The sequence below is a fragment of the Schistocerca cancellata genome, chromosome 8 (genome assembly GCF_023864275.1).
Source record: "Schistocerca cancellata isolate TAMUIC-IGC-003103 chromosome 8, iqSchCanc2.1, whole genome shotgun sequence".
Taxonomy (NCBI): domain Eukaryota; kingdom Metazoa; phylum Arthropoda; class Insecta; order Orthoptera; family Acrididae; genus Schistocerca; species Schistocerca cancellata.
The window spans coordinates 65,329,036-65,353,625 of record NC_064633.1 but is presented as its reverse complement, the minus strand read 5'-3'; the positions used below and the strand labels follow the sequence as shown (position 1 = coordinate 65,353,625).

The 24,590-nt window shown below is 45.9% G+C and overlaps 1 protein-coding gene across 1 annotated transcript; it reads left to right on the top strand.

Annotated features, from left to right (window-relative positions):
* The first annotated feature begins 355 nt into the window (after positions 1-355).
* LOC126095348 (uncharacterized) lies at positions 356-8,375 on the top strand. The gene is made up of 2 exons (XM_049910152.1): positions 356-555; positions 8,033-8,375. The coding sequence occupies exons 1-2, from the start codon at positions 356-358 to the stop codon at positions 8,373-8,375; spliced, it is 543 nt and encodes a 180-aa protein (XP_049766109.1).
* Positions 8,376-24,590: the final 16,215 nt, after the last annotated feature.

Sequence of the window (24,590 nt, the reverse complement as noted above, 5' to 3'; positions counted from 1 at the left end):
CTCATGTTGATGGACTCGATTATGGTGGAAGACCGAGAGCCATCAAATGGCGACGAGCCATCAAATGGCTGAAGCTGGTCCTTCTTGTATGGCTTCGAGATGCTTCCTATTATATGGAATCAAGCCATATTACATGTGACAAGGTTTCCCAGCGAATGTTTTTGTGTGTGATTAAAATATTTTCAGAACGTTTCCAGTTTATTCGTGCTTGGGTTCTGTTCCTGTGACATTTGTTTGACTGTGACTTTTTGAAAGTGCCTTTGTATGCATCAGTTCGTATACAATTGAGCAAGTGTCTTTTTTCGGTCTTTCCAGCCATATTCGGTGTTTGCTTGTGTTCTAGTGCATATTTAGTATGCCGTTGCTTGCTGTTACCACGGCTGCTATGCAGGCAACGCCAAATGTGCCGCTTGCCGCGCATGCGCCCCCGCAGCACACAGTTGCTGTGGGCCAGTTCTGCCAGTTTCAGCTGGAGCAGACGACTCGGCTGACGCAAACCGTATCGAAGTCCGTGCGCGCGGCGGCCACGGCCCCGCAAGCCGCCGGGCCAAGGAGGTTGCTAAGTTCACCGGACTTGGATAAGATGTGACGTCATTATGACGTATACACGCTACATCGAAAACGGTAGAAACCGTATATCGACTATTCGACTTTCGTGAACTTTCGAGAGGTTGTGACAGGGTAGCACAGTGCTCTGCGCCATTCGTTTGTGAACAGTAGACTCCAAAGCTGAACTGAGTATATGATGACCAAACACATTGGTTCTCCGAGTAAGAGACCTTTACTGGCGCCATCTTCTGCAACCTGCATCCAGCAAAATTAACGAGACTTCTGCATAGTTTAAGGTATCCACTCATGTTGTGATGCAATTCGTATTTTGCATAATCTTGTCTTAGCAAATTATACTGCTGACATAAACCACATTGACATGGCCAGCTACATGCTAAAACTATTGTGGTTGTATACATGACATAATATACAGTACGTCTGGTTTATCATACCACCATGGAATGCTTTGACACTGCATTCAATCATTTCATACGTCAATCAGTACTAGACACTAACCTTTGGTTAAGATTACATTGAGAAATCCACTTCCCCTCGTATTTCATCTCCGGTCGACGATTTTTCTTCAACAATGCCTCATATTTTTCTTTTTAAGTTCGAAATTCAATCATTCTACACACGTCATTACTGGACACTAAGGTACCTGTCTCTGCGGTCCGAGTGTAAAATTACTTGGAATTATGGTTGATAAAAGACTATCTTGGGATGGACATATAAATTACTTAGCTAACGAACTTGCACGAGTTCTCTTTCAGCTATATAAATTAACAAAATAAAGTCAGCAAGACTATGCTGCTACAATCTAATATGTACTCACAAGACCAATTCGATGAAACCATACTAAAATATTGATAATAAATAAATATTATTTTCGGCGTAAGCATTCAATACAACAATCACACAATCTAATCTGGTCGGGACATAAGAAGACCAGTTTTTTACGAAACTTGTTGTCCGTGGTGTTTTCAAGGCCACGGTCAGGAATATTTCCATTAATATCCAGCTCTTTTATTTTGGCGAAATACATATACGCTGCCACACTGAGCTGTTATAAGAATAGAACGTGTCAAAACAAACCACTAGCTGACGACAGTTTAGAATCTCGATCGTTCGTAAAAATCGATAGGTGTGTTAATCGACTAAAGCGTATATACGTCATAATGACGTCACATCATATCCAAGTTGGGTGAACTTAGCATCCTCCCCGGGCCAACCGCTGCCCTGTCGCCGACGCCCTGCCTGCATCAGTTCCAGGCGTTCGGCGAGAGGCGCGAACAGTGGGATGAGTGGGTGGCGCTGCCAGTAAGCCGTCCATACCGCCGCATCCGGAATACGAGGCACAGTGCTCGCCAACTATTTTCTAGCGGCGGCAGGTACGGGAGTGTTTCGCGTCATCGCGAAGCTCTTCCCTACCACTGCTCCGGATAAAGTCCCTCACACAATTTTGCAGGCCCTTGACGCCGATCATGCTGCCCGTATGCATGTTGCGGCAGCTCGGTTTAAATTTTTTCGCTGTGGCAAATCATCCAGACTTTCAAACAGTGGATCGCTGAGCTCCAGTGGTTGACACGCGACTACAATTTTCGTTGCTAGTGTGGAGAATAATACAATGGAAGCATGATTCGTGACGCCGTCACGCAAATCATTCAAAGTGCGAAACTTCGCAACCAAATTCTCCGTCACCCGGACCCTACGTTAATGCTAGTTGTGCAAATTCTTGAGGCACAAGATTTCGCGGATTTGTGCGAATGATAATTTCGGACCAAACGGTGTTTGTGCAGTCGGCGATGTTTTCAATTCCGCCGCTGCTACCACCAGGAAACAGCCTCAGCGCACGGCCCGGCGTATTTCCTAAGCCGCCGCACCTACAGGGTGTTTCAAAAATGACCGGTATATTTGAAACGGCAATAAAAACTAAACGAGCAGCGATAGAAATACACCGTTTGTTGCAATATGGTTGGGACAACAGTACATTTTCAGGCGGACAAACTTTCGAAATTACAGTAGTTACAATTTTCAACAACAGATGGCGCTGCAAGTGATGTGAAAGATATAGAAGACAACGCAGTCTGTGGGTGCGCCATTCCGTACGTCGTCTTTCTGCTGTAAGCGTGTGCTGTTCACAACGTGCAAGTGTGCTGTAGACAACATGGTTTATTCCTTAGAACAGAGGATTTTTCTGGTGTTGGAATTCCACTGCCTAGAACACAGTGTTGTTGCAACAAGACGAAGTTTTCAACGGAGGTTTAATGTAACCAAAGGACCGAAAAGCGATACAATAAAGGATCTGTTCGAAAAATTTCAACGGACTGGGAACGTGACGGATGAACGTGCCGGAAAGGTAGGGCGACCGCGTACGGCAACCACAGAGGGCAACACGCAGCTAGTGCAGCAGGTGATCCGACAGCGGCCTCGGGTTTCCGTTCGCCGTGTTGCAGCTGCGGTCCAAATGACGCCAACGTCCACGTATCGTCTCCTGCGCCAGAGTTTACACCTCTATCCGTACAAAATTCAAACGCGGCAACCCCTCAGCGCCGCTACCATTGCTGCACGAGAGACATTCGCTAACGATATAGTGCACAGGATTGATGACGGCGATATGCATGTGGGCAGCATTTGGTTTACTGACGAAGCTTATTTTTACCTGGACGGCTTCGTCAATAAACAGAACTGGCGCATATGGGGAACCGAAAAGCCCCATGTTGCAGTCCCATCGTCCCTGCATCCTCAAAAAGTACTGGTCTGGGCCGCCATTTCTTCCAAAGGAATCATTGGCCCATTTTTCAGATCCGAAACGATTACTGCATCACGCTATCTGGACATTCTTCGTGAATTTGTGGCGGTACAAACTGCCTTAGACGACACTGCGAACACCTCGTGGTTTATGCAAGATGGTGCCCTGCCACATCGCACGGCCGACGTCTTTAATTTCCTGAATGAATATTTCGATGATCGTGTGATTGCTTTGGGCTATCCGAAACATACATGAGGCGGCGTGGATTGGCCTCCCTATTCGCCAGACATGAACCCCTGTGACTTCTTTCTGTGGGGACGCTTGAAAGACCAGGTGTACCGCCAGAATCCAGAAACAATTGCACAGCTGAAGCAGTACATCTCATCTGCATGTGAAGCCATTCCGCCAGACACGTTGTCAAAGGTTTCGAGTAATCTCATTCAGAGACTACGCCATATTATTGCTACGCATGGTGGATATGTGGAAAATATCGTACTATAGAGTTTCCCAGACCGCAGCGCCATCTGTTGTTGAAAATTGTAACTACTGTAATTTCGAAAGTTTGTCTGCCTGAAACTGTACTGTTGTCCCAAGCATATTGCAACAAACGGTGTATTTCTATCGCTGCTCGTTTAGTTTTTATTGCCGTTTCAAATATACCGGTCATTTTTGAAACACCCTGTAGATGTAAATGGCTCTCACGTGCTACGGAGACCCACTCGCCTCGGTCAGTTGGCGATTTCAGTTCCCACAGTAGGAACAAAAATAAGTCTTTTCCTCGTTGCTTTAACGCTCATTCTCGCACTAATTGTCCTTGTCGCAATGAGACTTGCTTTACATGTGGCAAACTGGGCCATAGTGCCACGGTCTGCTTGCAGGCTTCTAGGTCGTCGCCCCATGCTCACATTCCCCCTAAGAGCACACGTAAGTCGTGTAACCAGATTAACATTATGACAGGCACCGTCACCTTCGCACGGTGCACAGCCTACAGTGTTAGTGTGGAATGTGAACGTGGTCCCCGAGCGCAGGCGCCCACGAATGTTCAAGGCCGACCGAGACGTAGACGTCGAGCTACCGCTCGCTCGCAAGACACACTGCATAGTGTTTCAGACTCCGGTAATGTGTTCACACGCACACAGGACAATGTCTTTGCCGTGTGCCGTAGTCCTAAAAAATTGAACATTTGCCTAGCTGTTTGTGATAAAGCTGTTCAGCCTCTGCTGGGCACAGGCGCTACCGTCTCACTGCTCAATTATTCTACATATCTGTACTTAGGTTGTCCTAAGTTAGAGAAATCTCAGACAGTGCTGACTACCTACAAAGGAGATGAGATTAAAACTTTTGGTTCTTGTGTTTTGCCTGCTACGTATCTCAAAGTGACAAAGTCAGTTCTGTTTCATATTGTCCGTTCTAAGTCGCGTGCAAACATTTTTGGTATGGGCTTATTTAATATTTTCAATCTGTCTTATTTCCACCATCAGGTTTTGCAAGTGAGTATTGTACATAGAGTTACGTTGTTGCGCGACGAATTTGCAGATTTGTTTAGTGAAGGTTTAGGTCTGGCCAATAATTTCGTTGCACATGTCACATTGAAGGAAAATGGTCAACCACGCTTTTCCCGTGCCCACAATGTGCTGTATGCACTGCGTGACCAAGTAGCAGACGAGTTAAAACTCTGGCAAGCAAATGGCGTGTTAGCTCCCATTTCTGCTTCCCAGTGGGCTTCACCGTTAGTTGTCGTGAAGAAACCGACGGGTAAATTAAGTTTATGTGCAGATTTCAAGGCAACAGTAAATCCACAGACTGTGATAGACACTTACCCGTTGCCACGACCGGAAGAACTTCTGGACAAGTTAGGTACTGGTCGCTATTTTTCCAAAATAGACTTACGCGATGCCTACCTGCAAATTCCGTTGGATGACGTGTCCCAACAGGTATTTGTGCTTAATACGCACATGGGTTTGTTTAAATTTTTGAGGCTACCATTCGGTAGTGCATCTTCTCCTGCAATATTTCAACGATACCTTGAACAGCTTACAGCTACAGTGCCGTGTTGTGGCAACTATCTCGACGATATCGTGGTGTCGGGTCGTACCGCCGAAGAACATTTGTCTAATCTTCGTGCCCTGTTTCAAGTGCTTTTACAAGCTGGCCTTAAGTGTAATAAGGACAAATGTGTATTTTTCAAGACTGAACTCGAGTACTTAGGCCATGTCACTAATTCTCAAGGTGTTCACCCGTTGCAGTCTCATCTCCAGGCTATCAGTCAGCTTAAAACGCCCACAAATTTGTCCGAACTTCAGTCGGTACTTGGGAAGATAACATATTATATCAAATTTATTCCAAACGCAGCTCAACGTGGCGTTATTTTACTTCGAATGGATACAGACACTGCCGGTGTGGTGATTCCACGGGTTCTTTAACAGAACGTGTTAAAGCTACTTCATCAGGGCCATTGGGGTGTTGTTCGCACCAGGCAACTCCCTCGTAGACATTGTATTTGGATCGGTTTAGACAGTGACATTGAACAGATGACCTCCAAGTGTAGAGTTTGTGCTGAAAATCAGGCTAGTACCCCGTCACGACTTCAAGATTGGCCAAAATCCGCGGGCCCTTGGCAATGTGTCCATCTTGACTTTGCTGGACCTTTCTGGAATACGAGATGGTTAATCGTCGTTGATGCGTACAGCAAGTTCCCGATTGTCATTCCTATGTCGTCCTCGACGACTAGATCGACGCTTCGGTCTCTTCGGTCCATCTTTTGCCTTGCAGGTCTCTCAGAACCGTTAGTTAGTGACAGTGGCCCAGAGTTCGTTTCGCAGGAGTTCGAAGACTTCTGTCGCGCCAATGGCATCTGTCACCTCACGAACGCTTCTTTCCATCCCCAGTCCAATGGAGAAGCGGAACGCTTCGTTCGTACTTTCAAAGAACACAGGGCTCGTTTACATCCCCACTGCACCTGTGAACAAGCGCTCCTGCTGTTCTTGTCAACGTACCGCTCTCAACCGCGGGACGGCGCATCGCCAGCTGAGCTCCTCGACGGTCGTCGCCACCGTACCCTTCTGCAGCTGCTGCATCCCCCTACGCACCTTACGCCTTTGCTTCCTGTGCAGAATCGTTTCCGCACAGGCGACGTTGTCTTCTTTAGAAACTACTCTGGTTCACGGCATTGGGGCGAAGGTTGTATCATCCGGCCGTTGGGGTCTGTCATGTTCCCTCATCGGGACCCCCAATGCCGTCGTTTCAAATGTCATTTGTCACAGCTGCGCCCTCGTCCTGGGCCTTTTCCTGCCGCTGCTCGTCTGTTCGCCGCGTCGCAGACGGCCGGAGGACATCCGCCCTCACGTGGCGCGCCTCATCGCTCTGGGTCTTTTAATAAAGGATGGGGCCCCTCCACGCCCACACCAACGTGGTGACCAAACCAAAAGTTCTACTGTCACCTCCGTAAACATGTTAGTTTTTGAATCAGGCGTCACAGGATGCGGGCTGTGATGTTATCCATGCGTCTGGGTAAGACTACTCATTAACATGGTCCATCACGAGATAGAAGTGGTCGAAAACGATCGAAGGGTAGCAGTTGTAAGAGCAGAGGAAAAAAAGTGCCAAGGCCAGCGGCAAGGGAAAAAAACCTCTGCGACAGTAGGACGGGTAGTAAGGGCAGTAGCGGTTTGCTAGCTGCGACAGAGCATGCAAGGTGAGGGGTGGTTAGCGTGAGGTATCGTGCGACGTTACCTATGTACTGCGTGGTCGTTAGCTGGATCAGTCCGGTGCTGCGGCTGGGCTCGCTTGTAGTCTCCTGGGCCGGCCGCAGTGGCTTACTCCCTGTAACATAAAAGTTCTGCGCGGCAGCGCGGCGACGCTTGCGCGATGAAGACTGCCCTATTGGCTTCTCGATCCCTTGCGGGGCCCGGTCCCGCAGCAGTCGGCGTTGCCACCGGTTCCGCTGGGGCGGCGGTTTTCTTCTTTGCACCTTTCACCTGCGGTGCTACTGAGGCAACCGATGGGACAGGCGCAGGTACGACTGCGCTGAGGCCTTGGGCGAAGACTGCACGCAGTTGCCTCAAGGCCTCTTCCTTCTCTGCAGCCACGGCGGCTGCGAAGGCAGCCCTCTCCGCCGCCATGACGGCTTTGAGGGCTGCTGTGGCCTCCTTCACGGCGGCGCCGAGGTCGAGGTCACATCTCTTCACGGGAGAGCGAGCTGCGTCCTGGCTGCCCGTTTCCGAGCGGCCGTCCCTGCCCCAGGCAGGTGGATCTGCTGCTGCGCCGCCCCTCAGCTGCGCCGGGCTGTTCTGCGCCCTACGCCGTTTCCGACGTCGTCTTTTCTTCTGCTGCTGCGTCGGTGCGGCCGCGGCCGCTTCGCCGCCCCCGGAACGGCTGCGACTTGAGAAAGCCGCACAACCGCGCCAACTGGCGACGTGCGGGCCGCCACACCGGACACAGGTCGGCAGAGCGTTGCTGCCGCGGTCGCAGGCGCGGCTGTCGTGCTCGCCCGAGCACTTGACGAACCGCGCCGCGTTGCGGCAATACTTCGCAACATGGCCCTCGCCCTGGCACCTGAAGCACTGGGGCTGAGGGTCCATGGCGGTCGGGAGAGCCTCCGTCGTAACCGGGAAGCCCAGCAACTTCCGCAAGTCGAAGATGTCGCTCCCGCCGTCGACCGTTTGCACGGTCACGGCATAGAGCGGCGCCCTCTTCCTGTTGGTCCGGTTGTGCAACCTTCCGGTTGCGCAGCTCTGGGTCTGCCGACCTAGAAACCGTGGATTGGGTACCGCCAGTCGCCGGGCCGCCGCCGCTGGAGCCGCCGACGCCGCCGCCGCCCACGTCTCCCGAGGTCACTACCCTGACGGGTGCGATGGATTCACTGGCGCCCACGGACAGCCCGATGGCGAACCCACCTATTGTGGACGCCGCGGCTGTGGGTGGACCGTTGCCTTCTTCCGCACACTTCCCTCGTTTATGTGTGGAGCGCAGGGCACCGGCCGGGAGGCAGACCGGGGCCAGAGTCGAGGGCCAGAGCAACCCCGGTCCCATCACTAACGGTCTCACCCACACCTTCTCCCCGTCGTCGTCGTAGTCACCGTAACACACATTGTTCGACGGAGGTGCGTCGTTTTGGAGGGGGGGGGGGAGGGGTATGATGTCGTCTGTCATACGACCACACTACCGCCTGAGAGATCGACCCACCAGATGCGATTCTCTCGATAAACGGAACAGAAAAACGGCTGTGTTAGCCAAAGAGTACACAGCCGGTCGCAGTACTTATGCTCGCCGTGAGGCGCCGCTATGCCACTCCACGTGCAGCAGGAGACTAGTGCAGTTGTGCCAGTCCACAGTTCGTAGCAGCGCCCAGTGGTCAGCCAGCGCCGATGTTAGTCACCGCCTGCAGCTCAGTCATCGCTGCCATCAAGTCTTTGTAGCTCCATTCCAAGTTACTCTTCAAATTCACCGGATTCGACATTCAAGATTACGAGAGATTAATTCGTCACTGCAAGATTTGTGACTTGTAAATTATGTCATTCTACAGATGCTTAGTCTAGTTGCGTCTTCTATAATTGTCAACCACCTGATCATGGACTACAACATTAATTGTGTTTTCCTGTTGTAGCTACCAAGCAGTCTTGGCATAGTAGAACCCACGTTTCCATCTCCTTGGTTACCTCATATTTGCCACCTCATGTTGAGGGACTTGATTATGGTGGAAGATCGAGAGCCATCGGGATGATCAAACTTTTCTTTTCTACTGCAGCTGTACAATTCGATTTTACAATGTACAAGTATATTGAATGAGATTTTCACTCTGCAGCGGAGTGTGCGCTGATATGAAACTTCCTGGTAGATTAAAACTGTGTGCCGGACCGAGACTCGAACTCGGGGTCTTTGCCTTTCGCGGGCAAGTGCTATACCAACTGAGCTACCCAAGTACGACTCACGCCCATTACTCACAGCTTTACTTCCGCCAGTACCTCGTCTCCTACTTTCCAAACTTAACAGAAGCTCTCCTGCAGACCTTGCAGAAGTAGCACTCCTGAAAGAAAGGATATAGCGAAGACGTGGCTTAGCCATAGGCTGGGGGATGTTCTTGTTTGACATCTTGGAAACTATAACTGTGGGCGTAAGATGTTGTAAGTTCGAAATTGAAAACCGCATTAAAACGGGTAAAAGACTAAGATGTGAGGAAATTATTCTGAAATACGTCTTGGAAGCTAAACAGAAGTATCTGAAATTAATTTTAGTGGAGTAGAAGCAAGTATTCAGAAGCTGATAAGGTTAGCATTCGAAATCATTGACACAGCAATAGTAAACATGGAAACTAGATTCCAGGACTTTCATGAAACAGATTTGACAGAACCTGTGAATGAGAAAAAGTTCTCAGGTTATGCTAGGCCAAACAATTTACCTGTACGTGAAGCTGAAAATCTGCTCAAAATATATCCTTTCATTGACAGTGAGAAACGGAAACAAGACTTACTTTTATTTGGAGCACTGAAGATAAACGTCGGCAGCCTCAGGACCTCCTTCTATCCATTATAAACAATGGATTTTAAAAACGTGTTCTCTGAACGTGTGAAATTACTATCGTTGGGTCTTCCAATTCCAGCAACCACCGCATCTTCCGAAAGACACATGAGTACCTTAAAACGCGTTAAAATTCTGCTTTCTCAACACAATGACAAACGACAGACTATAAAACTTAGGGTTGTGGCTGTAGAGAAGGGAAGCACGAAATCTTCAACCAGACGGCAGAAGTTCAGATGTCGTGTTAACTATGTTTACCTCCAGGAGGATAGAACTAATTTATAAAAGGATGTAACGGTGAGTTACTACGTGTTATATTTCTATTAATGGGTAGATGTTAAACATTTTTATGTTTTTATTTATAAAAATTTCTGTAGTAGTTTGTCTTTGTAGAATTATGTAACTAAGTTGTTTTTTGCAGTGCTTCTATTTTACAAGTTTTTGTTTTAAGACTTTTTTTAGAGTTATTCTCAGGCTACCCTACAAAAAAATGCCACGTTTCGCCACTGGTCTCCGAAATTCATTAAATGACACATTCCAAGGGACCTGCAACCCGAATAAGTGAGTCAAACTAGTTTTGCTCCAATCTCTCAGAATAGCCGCTGGTTCTCGACGAAAATACGAATCAGTATCTCCTTGTCGACACTGGCTTAGGGAGAACACAATCCCGAAGACAATAACTTCTTCAGACATTTCGAAATCTCTTCTACTATGACCCACCAGTGATACAGCTGAATGGCACAACTGTTTGTAGAGTGGATTTTGGTGTATGTACACCCTCCACTTGGAAGTTCATCATTGGCAGGGCTGGCTATGAACTTTTTGCGGCATTTTCACTTTCAACCGCCCGCGCATTCAAACCCAGACATGGCGGTTTCCCACACTATAGCAGTAAAGCAGTTACAGGGTACTTACTATTTGTTGAAAGCAAACATGGCTGACAGGACCAATAAATATGGAGGCAGTATGGCAAACGTCTAAATTTATCTGAAGAATACCGAGTTCTACACGCGTCATTGACAGCCACAGAAAATGAGTTTGAAGATATTAAGCAACAACTGTTCGAAGTGACGGTAAACACAATGTGCCCTGCAGAATCGCTACCAGTTCCAATCGTCCTCATTCAGGCACTATTACCGCATGTGGAAAAGCTGCAGCGTTTGCCGAACGACCTTAGTGGTTCCTACACAAAGGAAGTGAAATAAGAGAACAAGGATGGTTTTTGAAACTTCCTGGCAGATTAAAACTGTGTGCCCGACCGAGACTCGAACTCGGGAACTTTGCCTTGCGCGGGCAAGTGCTCTACCATCTGAGCTACCGAAGCACGACTCACGCCCGCTACTCACAGCTTTACTTCTGCCAGTACCTCGTCTCCTACCTTCCAAACTTTACAGAAGCTCTCCTGCGAACCTTGCACACAGTTTTAATCTGCCAGGAAGTTTCATATCAGCGCACACTCCGCTGCAGAGTGAAAATCTCATTCCGGAAGGATGCTTTTTGATGTCAATCGGCTGGAGTCACTAGTTGTTGGTAATGGAGCGGAGAAACATTGAAGTTTCTCACAGCGTCTCACTTCAAGAGATATCTGAGCCAGTTCAGACCAGTGACAATGACATGTACAAGCTCCCAGCTACTGGTGTTACCATGCTCTGTTTTTAACGACCTGTTTGGAAATGAGAGGTGTCGGAGACAAAACCGTACATAAAATCAATACTGCACCAAGACCTGTCCTCCACAAGGCCAGGGGCTGCAACCAGACAGGTTACACACTGCTCCACCAGAGTTCAGTTTCCGCGTGCAGCCCCCGCTCCCCCTCCCCTCTGAGTTTCAACACCAATCGCTTTCCACAGAAATCGTCGACATTGCAACGTCACTCTCATAACTATGGCCCTCGCTGTCACTACAGTCAGCTTCTTAGAGTCCTGCCCAATCTGAGTGAGTATCTAAGGTTTTAGGGGTACGACCACAGAGTCAACCACACAGAAACAGCCTATCCATGCTCTGCTTGGCTGCCTGTATCATCATTGTTGGTCATGATGCACGATCTGATTGGAAAGCACTGCTGCTTCTGACAAGCCTACCCACGAGTGCCTCCACTGAAAGGGGGTCTCTGTGGGGACTTCGTACTGATCAGTATCGACTACACACACATCTACCAGTCTGCCTGCTTAGGTGAGTGGTAACATGCTTGCCTACCATGAGCGGGCCCAGGTTCGATTCCCGGCTGGGTTGGAGATTTTCTCAGCCCGTGGACTGGGTGTTATGTCGTCCCCATCGTCATCTCATCCTCATCGACGCGCAAGTCGCCCCATGTGGCGTCACATGCAGTAAGACTTGTAACACGGCGGCAGAACTTCTCCGAATGAGGCTTCCCGGCCAGCAATGCCATACGATTATTTCATTTCATTTTTACACATCTACCATAGAGTAACTAGTTTTCCTGGGTGTGTTGTTTCCTCTTTGCAATGAAAGAGTGATTTAGTTTGTTCTTTGTATCTCTCTGAAGCCGTCCTCATACGGGTGAGTTAGCTTGCATTGACGTGGACCTGTACGACTTTTGTGATGTCACTTCCAGTTATTTCAAGTTGAGGAGCCGTTCCTTATGTGAAATACATAAGTTATGTGACATTACAGCAATTTGTTACAAAATGTTGAACCAATAATAGGCAAGAACGCTGTCTAAAACACAAACAGAGCTTGTGACATGCCATGTTGTATTTGTCGTTTTCAGCTGAAACCCCTATTTGATGGATTTCATATTATAACTTACACCCATCACCATATGCTGTTCATAAGCACCATCACACTGAGAATCTCTTGAAAACGCGGCGTTATTGGTACAATTTGTAGTAATAAAGCGACGAAAAACGTCGTATTGGTACCAGAATGAGATTTTCACTCTGTAGCGGAGTATGCGCTGATATGAAACTTCCTGGCAGATTAAAACTGTGTGCCCGACCGACACTCGAACTCGGGACCTTTGCCTTTCGCGGGCAAGTGCTCCACCATCTGAGCTACCGAAGCACGACTCACGCCCAGTACTCACAGCTTTACTTCTGCCAGTATCTCGTCTCCTACCTTCCAAACTTTACAGAAGCTCTCCTGCGAAACTTGCAGGACTAGTACTCCTGAAAGAAAGGATACTGTGGAGACATGGCTTAGCCACAGCCTGGGGGATATTTCCAGAATGAGATTTTCACTCTGCAGCGGAGTGTGCGCTGATATGAAAATTCCTGGAAGATTAAAACTGTGTGCCCGACCGAGACTCGAATTCGGGACCTTTGCCTTTCGCGGGCAAGTGCTCCACCATCTGAGCTACCGAAGCCCGACTCACGCCCGGTACACACAGCTTTACTTCTGCCAGTATCTCGTCTCCTACCTTCCAAACTTTACACAAGCTCTCCTGCGAAACTTGCAGGACTAGCACTCCTGAAAGAAAGGATACTGTGGAGACATGGCTTAGCCACAGCCTGGGGGATATTTCCAGAATGAGATTTGCACTCTGCAGCGAAGTGTGCGCTGATATGAAAGTTCCTGGCAGATTAAAACTGTATGCCCGACCGTGACTCGAACTCGGGTCCTTTGCCTTTCGCGGGCAACTGCTCTACCATCTGAGCTACCAAAGCACGACTCACACCCGGTACTCACAGCTTTACTTCTGCCAGTATCTCTTCTCCTACCTTTCCAACTTTACAGAAGCTCTCCTGCGAACCTTGCAGGACTAGCACTCCTGAAAGAAAGGATACTGTAGAGACATGGCTTAGCCACAGCCTGGGGGATGTTTCCAGATTGAGATTTTTACTCTGCAGCGGAGTGTGCGCTGATATGAAACTTCCTGGCAGATTAAAACTGTGTGCCCGACCGACACTCGAACTCGGGACCTTTGCCTTTCGCGGGCAAGTGCTCCACCATCTGAGCTACCGAAGTACGACTCATGCCCAGTACTTACAGCTTTACTTCTGCCAGTATCTCGTCTCCTACCTTCCAAACTTTACACAAGCTCTCCTGCGAACCTTGCAGGACTAGCACTCCTGAAAGAAAGGATAATGTGGAGACATGGCTTAGCCACAGCCGGGAGGATGTTTCCAGTATGAGATTTTTACTCTGCAGCGGAGTGTGCGCTGATATGAAACTTCCTGGCAGATTAAAACTGTGTGCCCGACCGACACTCGAACTCGGGACCTTTGCCTTTCGCGGGCAAGTGCTCCACCATCTGAGCTACCGAAGTACGACTCATGCCCAGTACTTACAGCTTTACTTCTGCCAGTATCTCGTCTCCTACCTTCCAGACTTTACAGAAGCTCTCCTGCGAACCTTGCAGGACTAGCACTCCTGAAAGAAAGGATAATGTGGAGACATGGCTTAGCCATAGCCTGGGGGATGTTTCCAGATTGAGATTTTCACTCTGCAGCGGAGTGTGCGCTGATATGAAAATTCCTGGCAGGTTAAAACTGTGTGCCTGACAGAGACTCGAACTCGGGACCTTTGCCTTTCGCGGGCAAGTGCTCTACCATCTGAGCTACCGAAGCACGACTCACGCCCGGTACTCACAGCTTTACTTCTGTCAGTATCTCGTCTCCTACCTTCCAAACTTTACAGAAGCTCTCCTGCGAACCTTGCAGGACTAGCACTCCTGAAAGAAAGGATACTGTGGAGACATGGCTTAGCCACAGCCTGGGGGATGTTTCCAGAATGAGATTTTCACTCTGCAGCGGAGTGGTCGCTGATATGAAACTTCCTGGCAGATTAAAACTGTGTGCCCGACCGAGACTGGAACTCGGGACCTTTGCCTTTCACGGGCAAGTGTTGTACCATCTGAGCTACCGAACCACGACTCACGCCCAGTACTCACAGCTCTACTTCTGCCAGTATCTCGTCTCCTACCTTCCAAACTTTACAAGATCTCTTCTGTGAATCTTGTAAGCGGTATGCGATGTATGCGCTGCCTGCAACAAGCAAGACTTAGGAGAGTCTCTGACCAGAGAGCAGTATGTAGTTAGTAGTCTGCGTGAGTCGGCAGTAGTCGACAGTAGTCTGCGTGAGTCGGCAGTAGTCGGCGCGTGTCGGCAGTCTGCTCTGGTCGGGACTCTGGAGGACGCGCATATCTAGTAATGTATGTTAACTGTCATCCAATTTCTTTCAAAAAAAATTCCCCAATAATAATTTTTATAATATACAGTAATTTTTTTAAATAAAAGCTATCACTTCAATTTAAAGATTTTATCCAATGAATAATTAATTCCTTTCACGAGTCGCAAAGCATAGGCCAGCATTGCACGGAGCTGTGCCGAAAATTTTTTAGGTAAGAGCAGATATACACTCCTGGAAATGGAAAAAAGAACACATTGACACCGGTGTGTCAGACCCACCATACTTGCTCCGGACACTGCGAGAGGGCTGTACAAGCAATGATCACACGCACAGCACAGCGGACACACCAGGAACCGCGGTGTTGGCCGTCGAATGGCGCTAGCTGCGCAGCATTTGTGCACCGCCGCCGTCAGTGTCAGCCAGTTTGCCGTGGCATACGGAGCTCCATCGCAGTCTTTAACACTGGTAGCATGCCGCGACAGCGTGGACGTGAACCGTATGTGCACTTGACGGACTTTGAGCGAGGGCGTATAGTGGGCATGCGGGAGGCCGGGTGGACGTACCGCCGAATTGCTCAACACGTGGGGCGTGAGATCTCCACAGTACATCGATGTTGTCGCCAGTGGTCGGCGGAAGGTGCACGTGCCCGTCGACCTGGGACCGGACCGCAGCGACGCACGGATGCACGCCAAGACCGTAGGATCCTACGCAGTGCCGTAGGGGACCGCACCGCCACTTCCCAGCAAATTACGGACACTGTTGCTCCTGGGGTATCGGCGAGGACCATTCGCAACCGTCTCCATGAAGCTGGGCTACGGTCCCGCACACCGTTAGGCCGTCTTCCGTTCACGCCCCAACATCGTGCAGCCCGCCTCCAGTGGTGTCGCGACAGGCGTGAATGGAGGGACGAATGGAGACGTGTCGTCTTCAGCGATGAGAGTCGCTTCTGCCTTGGTGCCAATGATGGTCGTATGCGTGTTTGGCGCCGTGCAGGTGGGCGCCACAATCAGGACTGCATACGACCGAGGCACACAGGGCCAACACCCGGCATCATGGTGTGGGGAGCGATCTCCTACACTGGCCGTACACCACTGGTGATCGTCGAGGGGACACTGAATAGTGCATGGTACATCCAAACCGTCATCGAACCCATCGTTCTACCATTCCTAGACCGGCAAGGGAACTTGCTGTTCCAACAGCACAATGCACGTCCGCATGTATCCCGTGCCACCCAGCGTGCTCTAGAAGGTGTAAGTCAACTACCCTGGCCAGCAAGATCTCCGGATCTGTCCCCCATTGAGCATGTTTGGGACTGGATGAAGCGTCGTCTCACGCGGTCTGCACGTCCAGCACGAACGCTGGTCCAACTGAGGCGCCAGCTGGAAATGGCATGGCAAGCCGTTCCACAGGACTACATCCAGCATCTTTACGATCGTCTCCATGGGAGAATAGCAGCCTGCATTGCTGCGAAAGGTGGATATACACTGTACTAGTGCCGACATTGTGCATGCTCTGTTGCCTGTGTCTATGTGCCTGTGGTTCTGTCAGTGTGATCATGTGATGTATCTGACCCCAGGAATGTGTTAATAAAGTTTTCCCTTCCTGGGACAATGAATTCACGGTGTTCTTATTTCAATTTCCAGGAGTGTATTTGCAGATTTTATTGAGGTAAGAATTTTTGCTTTTGTTATTCAGAATACAGGGCCGTGGCGCAGCACTGCTGTCGTCATAAAATTTACCAGGTTACTGAATTTTCCTTTTTTATTATTTTTGGGTTTAGGAATTTTTCTGTTTCGAACTTAACATTAAATGAGAAAAGAATTTTGTGGGAACATTAAATGTGAATGCATTTCTGCACAGAGATTATAAATGGGGGCCAATTTTGTTCCAAGGTTACAATATTTACAATTCATTTAATTCTTATTTCCGAGGTGAGGTTACACTTGGTTCATGGTTCATTTTTATCATTTTTTATTACGATTTTTGTGGGGCGGTTAAACTTGGCGACCCTGCCAGGATCGTATTTCTTTGTGAATCTTCTGAGAAGTAGTCGTATATCAGCTCTTATTTACTTAAACGTACTTTGCATCTGGCGCAACGCATTTACTAATTTGTCACTTTTTCTTTCACAGATCATCGGCAATTTGTTTTCTTTGCTGTGATTGTGTTTGTTGCATTTTGCAATGTCCTAGTTTCATTTGTGCTTAATTTTGATTAGTGTAAATGCCGCAAAAAACTGTTAACAGTACATCACGATGTGTAATGAGTGAAATACCCAACTCTAATAATTTGACCGATAATACTTGCTACACTCAGTGTCTTAATGATAGTCCTCCATTTACAGACAATCAGTGCGAACTGATCACTGTTGTTGTTGTTATGGTCTTCAGTCCTGAGACTGGTTTGATGCAGCTCTCCATGCTACTATATCCTGTGCAACCTTCTTCATCTCCCAGTACCTACTGCAACCTACATCCTTTTGAATCTGCTTAGTGTATTAATCTCTTGGTCTCCCCCTACGATTTTTACCCTCCACGCTGCCCTCCAATACTAAATTGGTGATCCCTTGATTACTCAGAACATGTCCTACCAACCGATCCCTTCTTCTGGTCAAGTTGTGCCACAAACTTCTCTTCTCCCCAATCCTATTCAATACTTCCTCATTAGTTATGTGATCTACCCATCTAATCTTCAGCATTCTTCTGTAGCACCACATTTCGAAAGCTTCTATTCTCTTCTTGTCCAAACTACTTACCGTCCATGTTTCACTTCCATACATGGCTACACTCCATACAAATACTTTCAGAAATGACTTCCTGACACTTAAATCTATACTCGATGTTAACAAATTTCTCTTCTTCAGAAACGCTTTCCTTGCCATTGCCAGTCTACATTTTATATCCTCTCTACTTCGACCATCATCAGTTATTTTGCTCCCCAAATAGCAAAACTCCTTTACTACTTTAAGTGTCTCATTTCCTAATCTAATACCCTCAACATCACCTGACTTAATTCGATTACATTCCATTATCCTCGTTTTGCTTTTGTTGATGTTCATCTTATATCCTCCCTTCAGACACCATCCATTCCATTCAACTGCTCTTCCAAGTCCTTTGCTGTCTCTGACAGAATTACAATGTCATCGGCGAACCTCAACGTTTTTATTTCTTCTCCATGGATTTTAATACCTACTCCGAATTTTTCTTTTGTTTCCTTTACTGCTTGCTCAATATACAGATTGAATAACATCGGGGAGAGGCTACAACCCTGTCTTACTCCCTTCTTAACCACTGCTTCCCTTTCATGTCCCTCGACTCTTATAACTGCCATCTGGTTTCTGTACAAATTGTAAATAGCCTTTCGCTCCCTGTATTTTACCCCTGCCACCTTTAGAATTTGAAAGAGAGTATTCCAGTCAACATTGTCAAAAGCTTTCTCTAAGTCTACAAATGCTAGAAACGTAGGTTTGCCTTTCCTTAATCTTTCTTCTAAGATAAGTCGTAAGGTCAGTATTGCCTCACGTGTTCCAACATTTCTACGGAATCCAAACTGATCTTCCCCGAGGTCGGTTTCTACCAGTTTTTCCATTCGTCTGTAAAGAATTCGTGTTAGTATTTTGCAGCTGTGGCTTATTAAACTGATTGTTCGGTAATTTTCACATCTGTCAACACCTGCTTTCTTCGGGATTGGAATTATTATATTCTTCTTGAAGTCTGAAGGTATTTCGCCTGTTTCATACATCTTGCTCACCAGATGGTAGAGTTTTGTCAGGACTGGCTCTCCCAAGGCCGTCAGTAGTTCCAATGGAATGTTGTCTACTCCGGGGGCCTTGTTTCGACCCAGGTCTTTCAGTGCTCTGTCAAACTCTTCACGCAGTCTCGTATCTCCCATTTCATCTTCATCTACATCCTCTTCCATTTCCATAATATTGTCCTCAAGTTCATCGCCCTTGTATAGACCCTCTATATACTCCTTCCACCTTTCTGCTTTCCCTTCTTTGCTTAGAACTGGGTTTCCATCTGAGCTCTTGATGTTCATACAAGTGGTTCTCTTATCTCCAAAGGTCTCTTTAATTTTCCTGTAGGCAGTATCTATCGTACCCCTAGTGAGATAAGCCTCTACATCCTTACATTTGTCCTCTAGCCATCCCTGCTTAGCCATTTTGCACTTCCTGTCGATCTCATTTTTGAGACGTTTGTATTCCTTTTTGCCTTCTTCACTTACTGCATTTTTATATTTTCTCCTTTCATCAATTAAATTCAATATTTCTTCTATTACCCAAGGATTTCTACTAGCCCTCGGCTTTTTACCTACTTGATCCTCTGCTGCCTTCACTACTTCATCCCTCAAAGCTACCCATTCTTCTTCTACTGTATTTCTTTCCCCTATTCCTGTCAATTGTTCCCTTATGCTCTCCCTGAAACTCTGTACAACCTCTGGTTCTTTCAGTTTATCCAGGTCCCATCTCCTTAAATTCCCACCTTTTTGCAGTTTCTTCAGTTTTAATCTACAGGTCATAACCAATAGATTGTGGTCAGAGTCCACATCTGCCCCTGGAAATGTCTTACAATTTAAAACCTGGTTCCTAAATCTCTGTCTTACCATTATATAATCTATCTGATACCTTTTAGTATCTCCAGGGTTCTTCCATGTATACAACCTTCTATCATGATTCTTAAACCAAGTGTTAGCTATGATTAAGTTGTGCTCTGTGCAAAATTCTACCAGGCGGCTCCCTCTTTCATTTCTTAGCCCCAATCCATATTCACCTACTACGTTTCCTTCTCTCCCTTTTCCTACACTCGAATTCCAGTCACCCATGACTATTAAATTTTCGTCACCCTTCACTATCTGAATAATTTCTTTTATTTCATCATACATTTCTTCAATTTCTTCGTCATCTGCAGAGCTAGTTGGCATATAAACTTGTACTACTGTAGTAGGCATGGGCTTCGTATCTATCTTGGCCACAATAATGCGTTCACTATGCTGTTTGTAGTAGCTTACCCGCATTCCTATTTTCCTATTCATTATTAAACCTACTCCTGCATTACCCCTATTTGACTTTGTGTTTATAACCCTGTAGTCACCTGACCAGAAGTCTTGTTCCTCCTGCCACCGAACTTCACTAATTCCCACTATATCTAACTTTAACCTATCCATTTCCCTTTTTAAATTTTCTAACCTACCTGCCCGATTAAGGGATCTGACATTCCACGCTCCGATCCGTAGAACGCCAGTTTTCTTTCTCCTGATAACGACATCCTCTTGAGTAGTCCCCGCCCGGAGATCCGAATGGGGGACTATTTTACCTCCGGAATATTTTACCCAAGAGGACGCCATCATCATTTAATCATACAGTAAAGCTGCATGCCCTCGGGAAAAATTACGGCCGTAGTTTCCCCTTGCTTTCAGCCGTTCGCAGTACCAGCACAGCAAGGCCGTTTTGGTTATTGTTACAAGGCCAGATCAGTCAATCATCCAGACTGTTGCCCTTGCAACTATTGAAAAGGCTGCTGCCCCTCTTCAGGAACCACACGTTTGTCTGGCCTCTCAACAGATACCCCTCCGTTGTGGTTGTACCTACGGTACGGCTATCTGTATCGCTGAGGCACGCAAGCCTCCGCACCAACGGCAAGGTCCATGGTTCATGGGGGGGGGGGGGGGGGGGGACTGATCACTAGTAATGATTTTAATGCTAATGATGAGCAAACAAATTCAATTGTCTCCTCTGTTAATTTAACGACAATTGATGACGTGGGATGTTCTGTTACAATGAACGCTGCCCAGTTCGACACGCCCGATTTGCAAAATTTGAATTGTGAACAGATGAATTTGCTAACGAAAATGAACAGTGTACTCAAAATACGACAGATTTATTTGATTCCGAGGTAGTGACTAACAGTGCACATCCGATTGGGAAACCTTTTCTAGAATTACAGAATGACCAAATGGTTACAGAAAACGTGACAAATACAGATACATCAACACACAGCATAGAAAATAGAGTCGCTAATTTTGGCTCGGATCAAATTATGGCAGTATTGCTACAGTTTAAGAAAGAACATGAGAACAATCACAAACAACTTATTGAAAGTCTCAAACAACAAATTAATGAAATTAATGAAAAACAAGACAAGCTTAATGAAAATTTCAAACAACTTAATGAACAGAACAAACAACTTAATGAAAAACATGACAACCTTAATGAAAAATTAGACAACAATTCCAGACAGCTTAGTGAACAGATTACAGCCGTTGCCGCGCAATGTCATGATACTAAGGAACAATTAGGTGAGGAAATTAAGGCTTGTGCTAGGAAAAGTAATGAAGAAATTAGATCTGTTGCTCAAGAATTAAGGAATACGCAAGCAGTTACAATTAAATTACTTAGAGACGAAATTAGTGCAGTCGGTAAACAATGCTCTGAAAACGCAACACAGTTATGCGACGAGTTTAAATTAATGTCAGCAGAACTTTCACGCACACTGGATGCAAAAGTAGACGCGAAATTTGACCAACAGAACAGTCAAATTGACGAACGTCTTAATCACCACTTACAAAATAGTGAAACGCGTTACCGTAAATTCATACAGGAACAAAATAAAGTAAAACGAGAAGTCATGGAAACAATTACTGCACAGAGACATGAAGATAAGTGTAAATTGTTTACGAAGGCGAAAACATACGTAGACAACAATATTGCTACAGTATCAGACGAAATTAATACTATCAAACAGTTGAACACCAAATTGCGTGATGAAATTTCCGATCTTAAATCAAAAACAGATACACACACAGTAGACTTTCAGACAGTGACCGACAGACTCGAACAATTAGAAGTAATACAGGATACCGATGCCATCAAAGCAGACATTAAAAAATTGAACGAAACCACACGTAAAATACAAAAGCAAATTAATGCTTGTGACACTAAAAACGGCGATCAGGTAAAAATACTGACTGAAAAATACGATGAATTAGCCAGTCGTATTGACGTTATTGACGTTAATTTCGTTTAATCAAACACCTGAATTCCAAAATTTACAGCAGACGATCAGTGAGATAGATACGTCCAATAATACATTACGTAGAAAATTTGCCAACTTCACAGCAAGAAGTGACAGAGATGAAAAATGTTTCAGTCAATAACACGTCACAGCATACGGCACATTCCGAAGATTTGTCACACTCACACAGCCAGTATAATTTAGGTAATTTACAGAGAGTACGTGACTTAGATTCCGAACAGTCACAGACAAATAGATTCTCATACAATCCTGAACCTGTTCACACATTCAGAGACGATAACGTTGATTACAAGCAATTTTTATCTGTAAAAAAATCTAAGGTATATAATAATGAGAGAACACAGGTACACGCTTTGGACTGGATACGACAATTTGCTTTTCTATTTTTGTCAGCATTGCCTGTAATGCAGAAACTAGAATTGGATTGGATACAACAACTTGCTTTTGAATTTTCACCGCCATTGCCTGTAACGCAGAAACTAAAATTTATTTGCGACGCGTAATTGACCTCAGGGGATTCATTACGCTTAAATGAATATGTGCCATAGCGTGCACAGGGCCCCGAGCCGTAGTAGTGCTGTTTTATCTTTAGTTTTCTGCTCTACTGCCTTCTCTTCTACTATCCTTTATATCTATCAGAACACCTCTTCAACTATCGATCTATCTAGTATTAAGAATGAGTAAAGAAAACCTGATATGACGAGTTTTACCGAAAGTGACAGATCTCTATAGACACTCCCGAAATGACAACTACCGCCGTAATTTTAACAACAGATAAAATTATAGTCATCAGTAAGTACAAAATTTTCAGCAGTCGCAAACACATTTTGGTAACAATAGACGCTTTTCACCGCGACAGCATCAAAGCCAGCCGGTTAGCGTACCTAACCAACAATGTATTGTACAAGGTCAACCAAGCTTTAATTTTTCGCCGCGTACGCTATTGCGTCGGCCCCAACAAATAGTAACGCACAGCAACAAGGGAATCAGTACGTACAGAAAACACACTATTTCAATTCCTATCGCAATGCACCGTATAGAAATGACTATCATGACAGACGTCAAAGTAGTGAGCACAATTTTCAGCGTACGTTTAATAACAGTCGGTCTTACCAACAGCAAAATCATCCGCAACAACATATTATCATGAATGAACCAGACAGTAGGTATCATCCCGAACGTAATACGTCAGGAAGAAATAACAGAACAGTACAAATAGTGGAAATGCCACAGCATCCTCCCGAAAATAATAGCACGTCAGATAGAATTTGACTAAATACAGTACAGGTTGCATCTTCCAGTAACGCAAGCAATACTTTTGACACAGAGAATCTTGTTCACGAAAATGTTATTACTTTTGACGACATGCGAGCCACTCTTTTGCAGGAAAGACCAGTTATTCAAAAAACCATTTCACACCCTGTCATCGAAGTAAAAATTGGATCATCGAAATTTTCAGCAGTAATCGATTCTGGATCTCCTATGTCAGTCATAAATGAGGAAACTTTCAACGAATTTAACAAAGAGAATACCTATCCTACGTTACCATTAGGCAAAACTAAAGTAAAAGGAGCAGTATCTAGTAAAGGAGTAGATCTTAAATTACAGACACATTTATCATTTTGTATTGCAGGTCATACGTTTCACTCAAATTTTTGGATTGTTCCCTTATTGACGACAGGCGTTATTTTAGGTACGAATTTTCTGGTACAACACGACGCAATTATTGACTTTCAAAACTCCTATTTAATGTTAAAGGATGAAAATGTACAACTGGCTTTAGAATTTCAGCACTCTTTATCTGCAGAAGAACAAACAATTAATCGTACAGAGGTCATTTCCGCATCACGTAACATAGACTGTCATTCCACATTGTTCACAGATACGTACGTACACAACTATAATACTCCAGACGAAGCCGACTATGACGTTATACAGATGATTTCTGATAAAGTTAAACAGAGCAGTGCAAATACAGACGACGAACGCACGCAACTACGCAAAATTCTTTTACAGCAAGCTCCAGTTTTTGACAACGTTCCTGGTACTATGTCCGGTTTTATGTATGAATTTCAAGTTAAACAGCACGACACATTTAAAGGCAAACATTATCCCATTCCGTATATTCACAGAGAACAAGTTAAGAAAGAACTGCAAGCTATGCTTGATCAAGGAATTATTGAACCGGCAGTTAGTCCGTACATAAACCCGCTCCATATTGTTAAGAAAAAGGATGGTTCACTTCGCCTCGTACTTGATTCGCGTCACATCAACGACATTATTATTAATGAAACGGATCGCCCACAGACACTAGAAGAACTTCTACAGAAATTTCATGGTATTGCTATTTATTCCACATTAGATTTGAAATCGGGATTTTGGCAAATTCAACTCCATCCGGACTGCAGAAAGTACACGGCTTTTCTTTGTTTTGGTGACTGTTATCAATTTTGTAAATTACCGTTCGGTTTAACTATTTCTTCAGCAGCATTTATTCGCGGTTAGAATACAATACTTCCGACAGAACTTAAAGACAGAATCACAACGTATGTAGACGACGTTCTTATTGCAGAAGCTAACTGGTCTGAACACAATCTCATTCTTGAACAACTGTTACGAACTTTTCGTGCACAAGGACTCACAGTTAATCT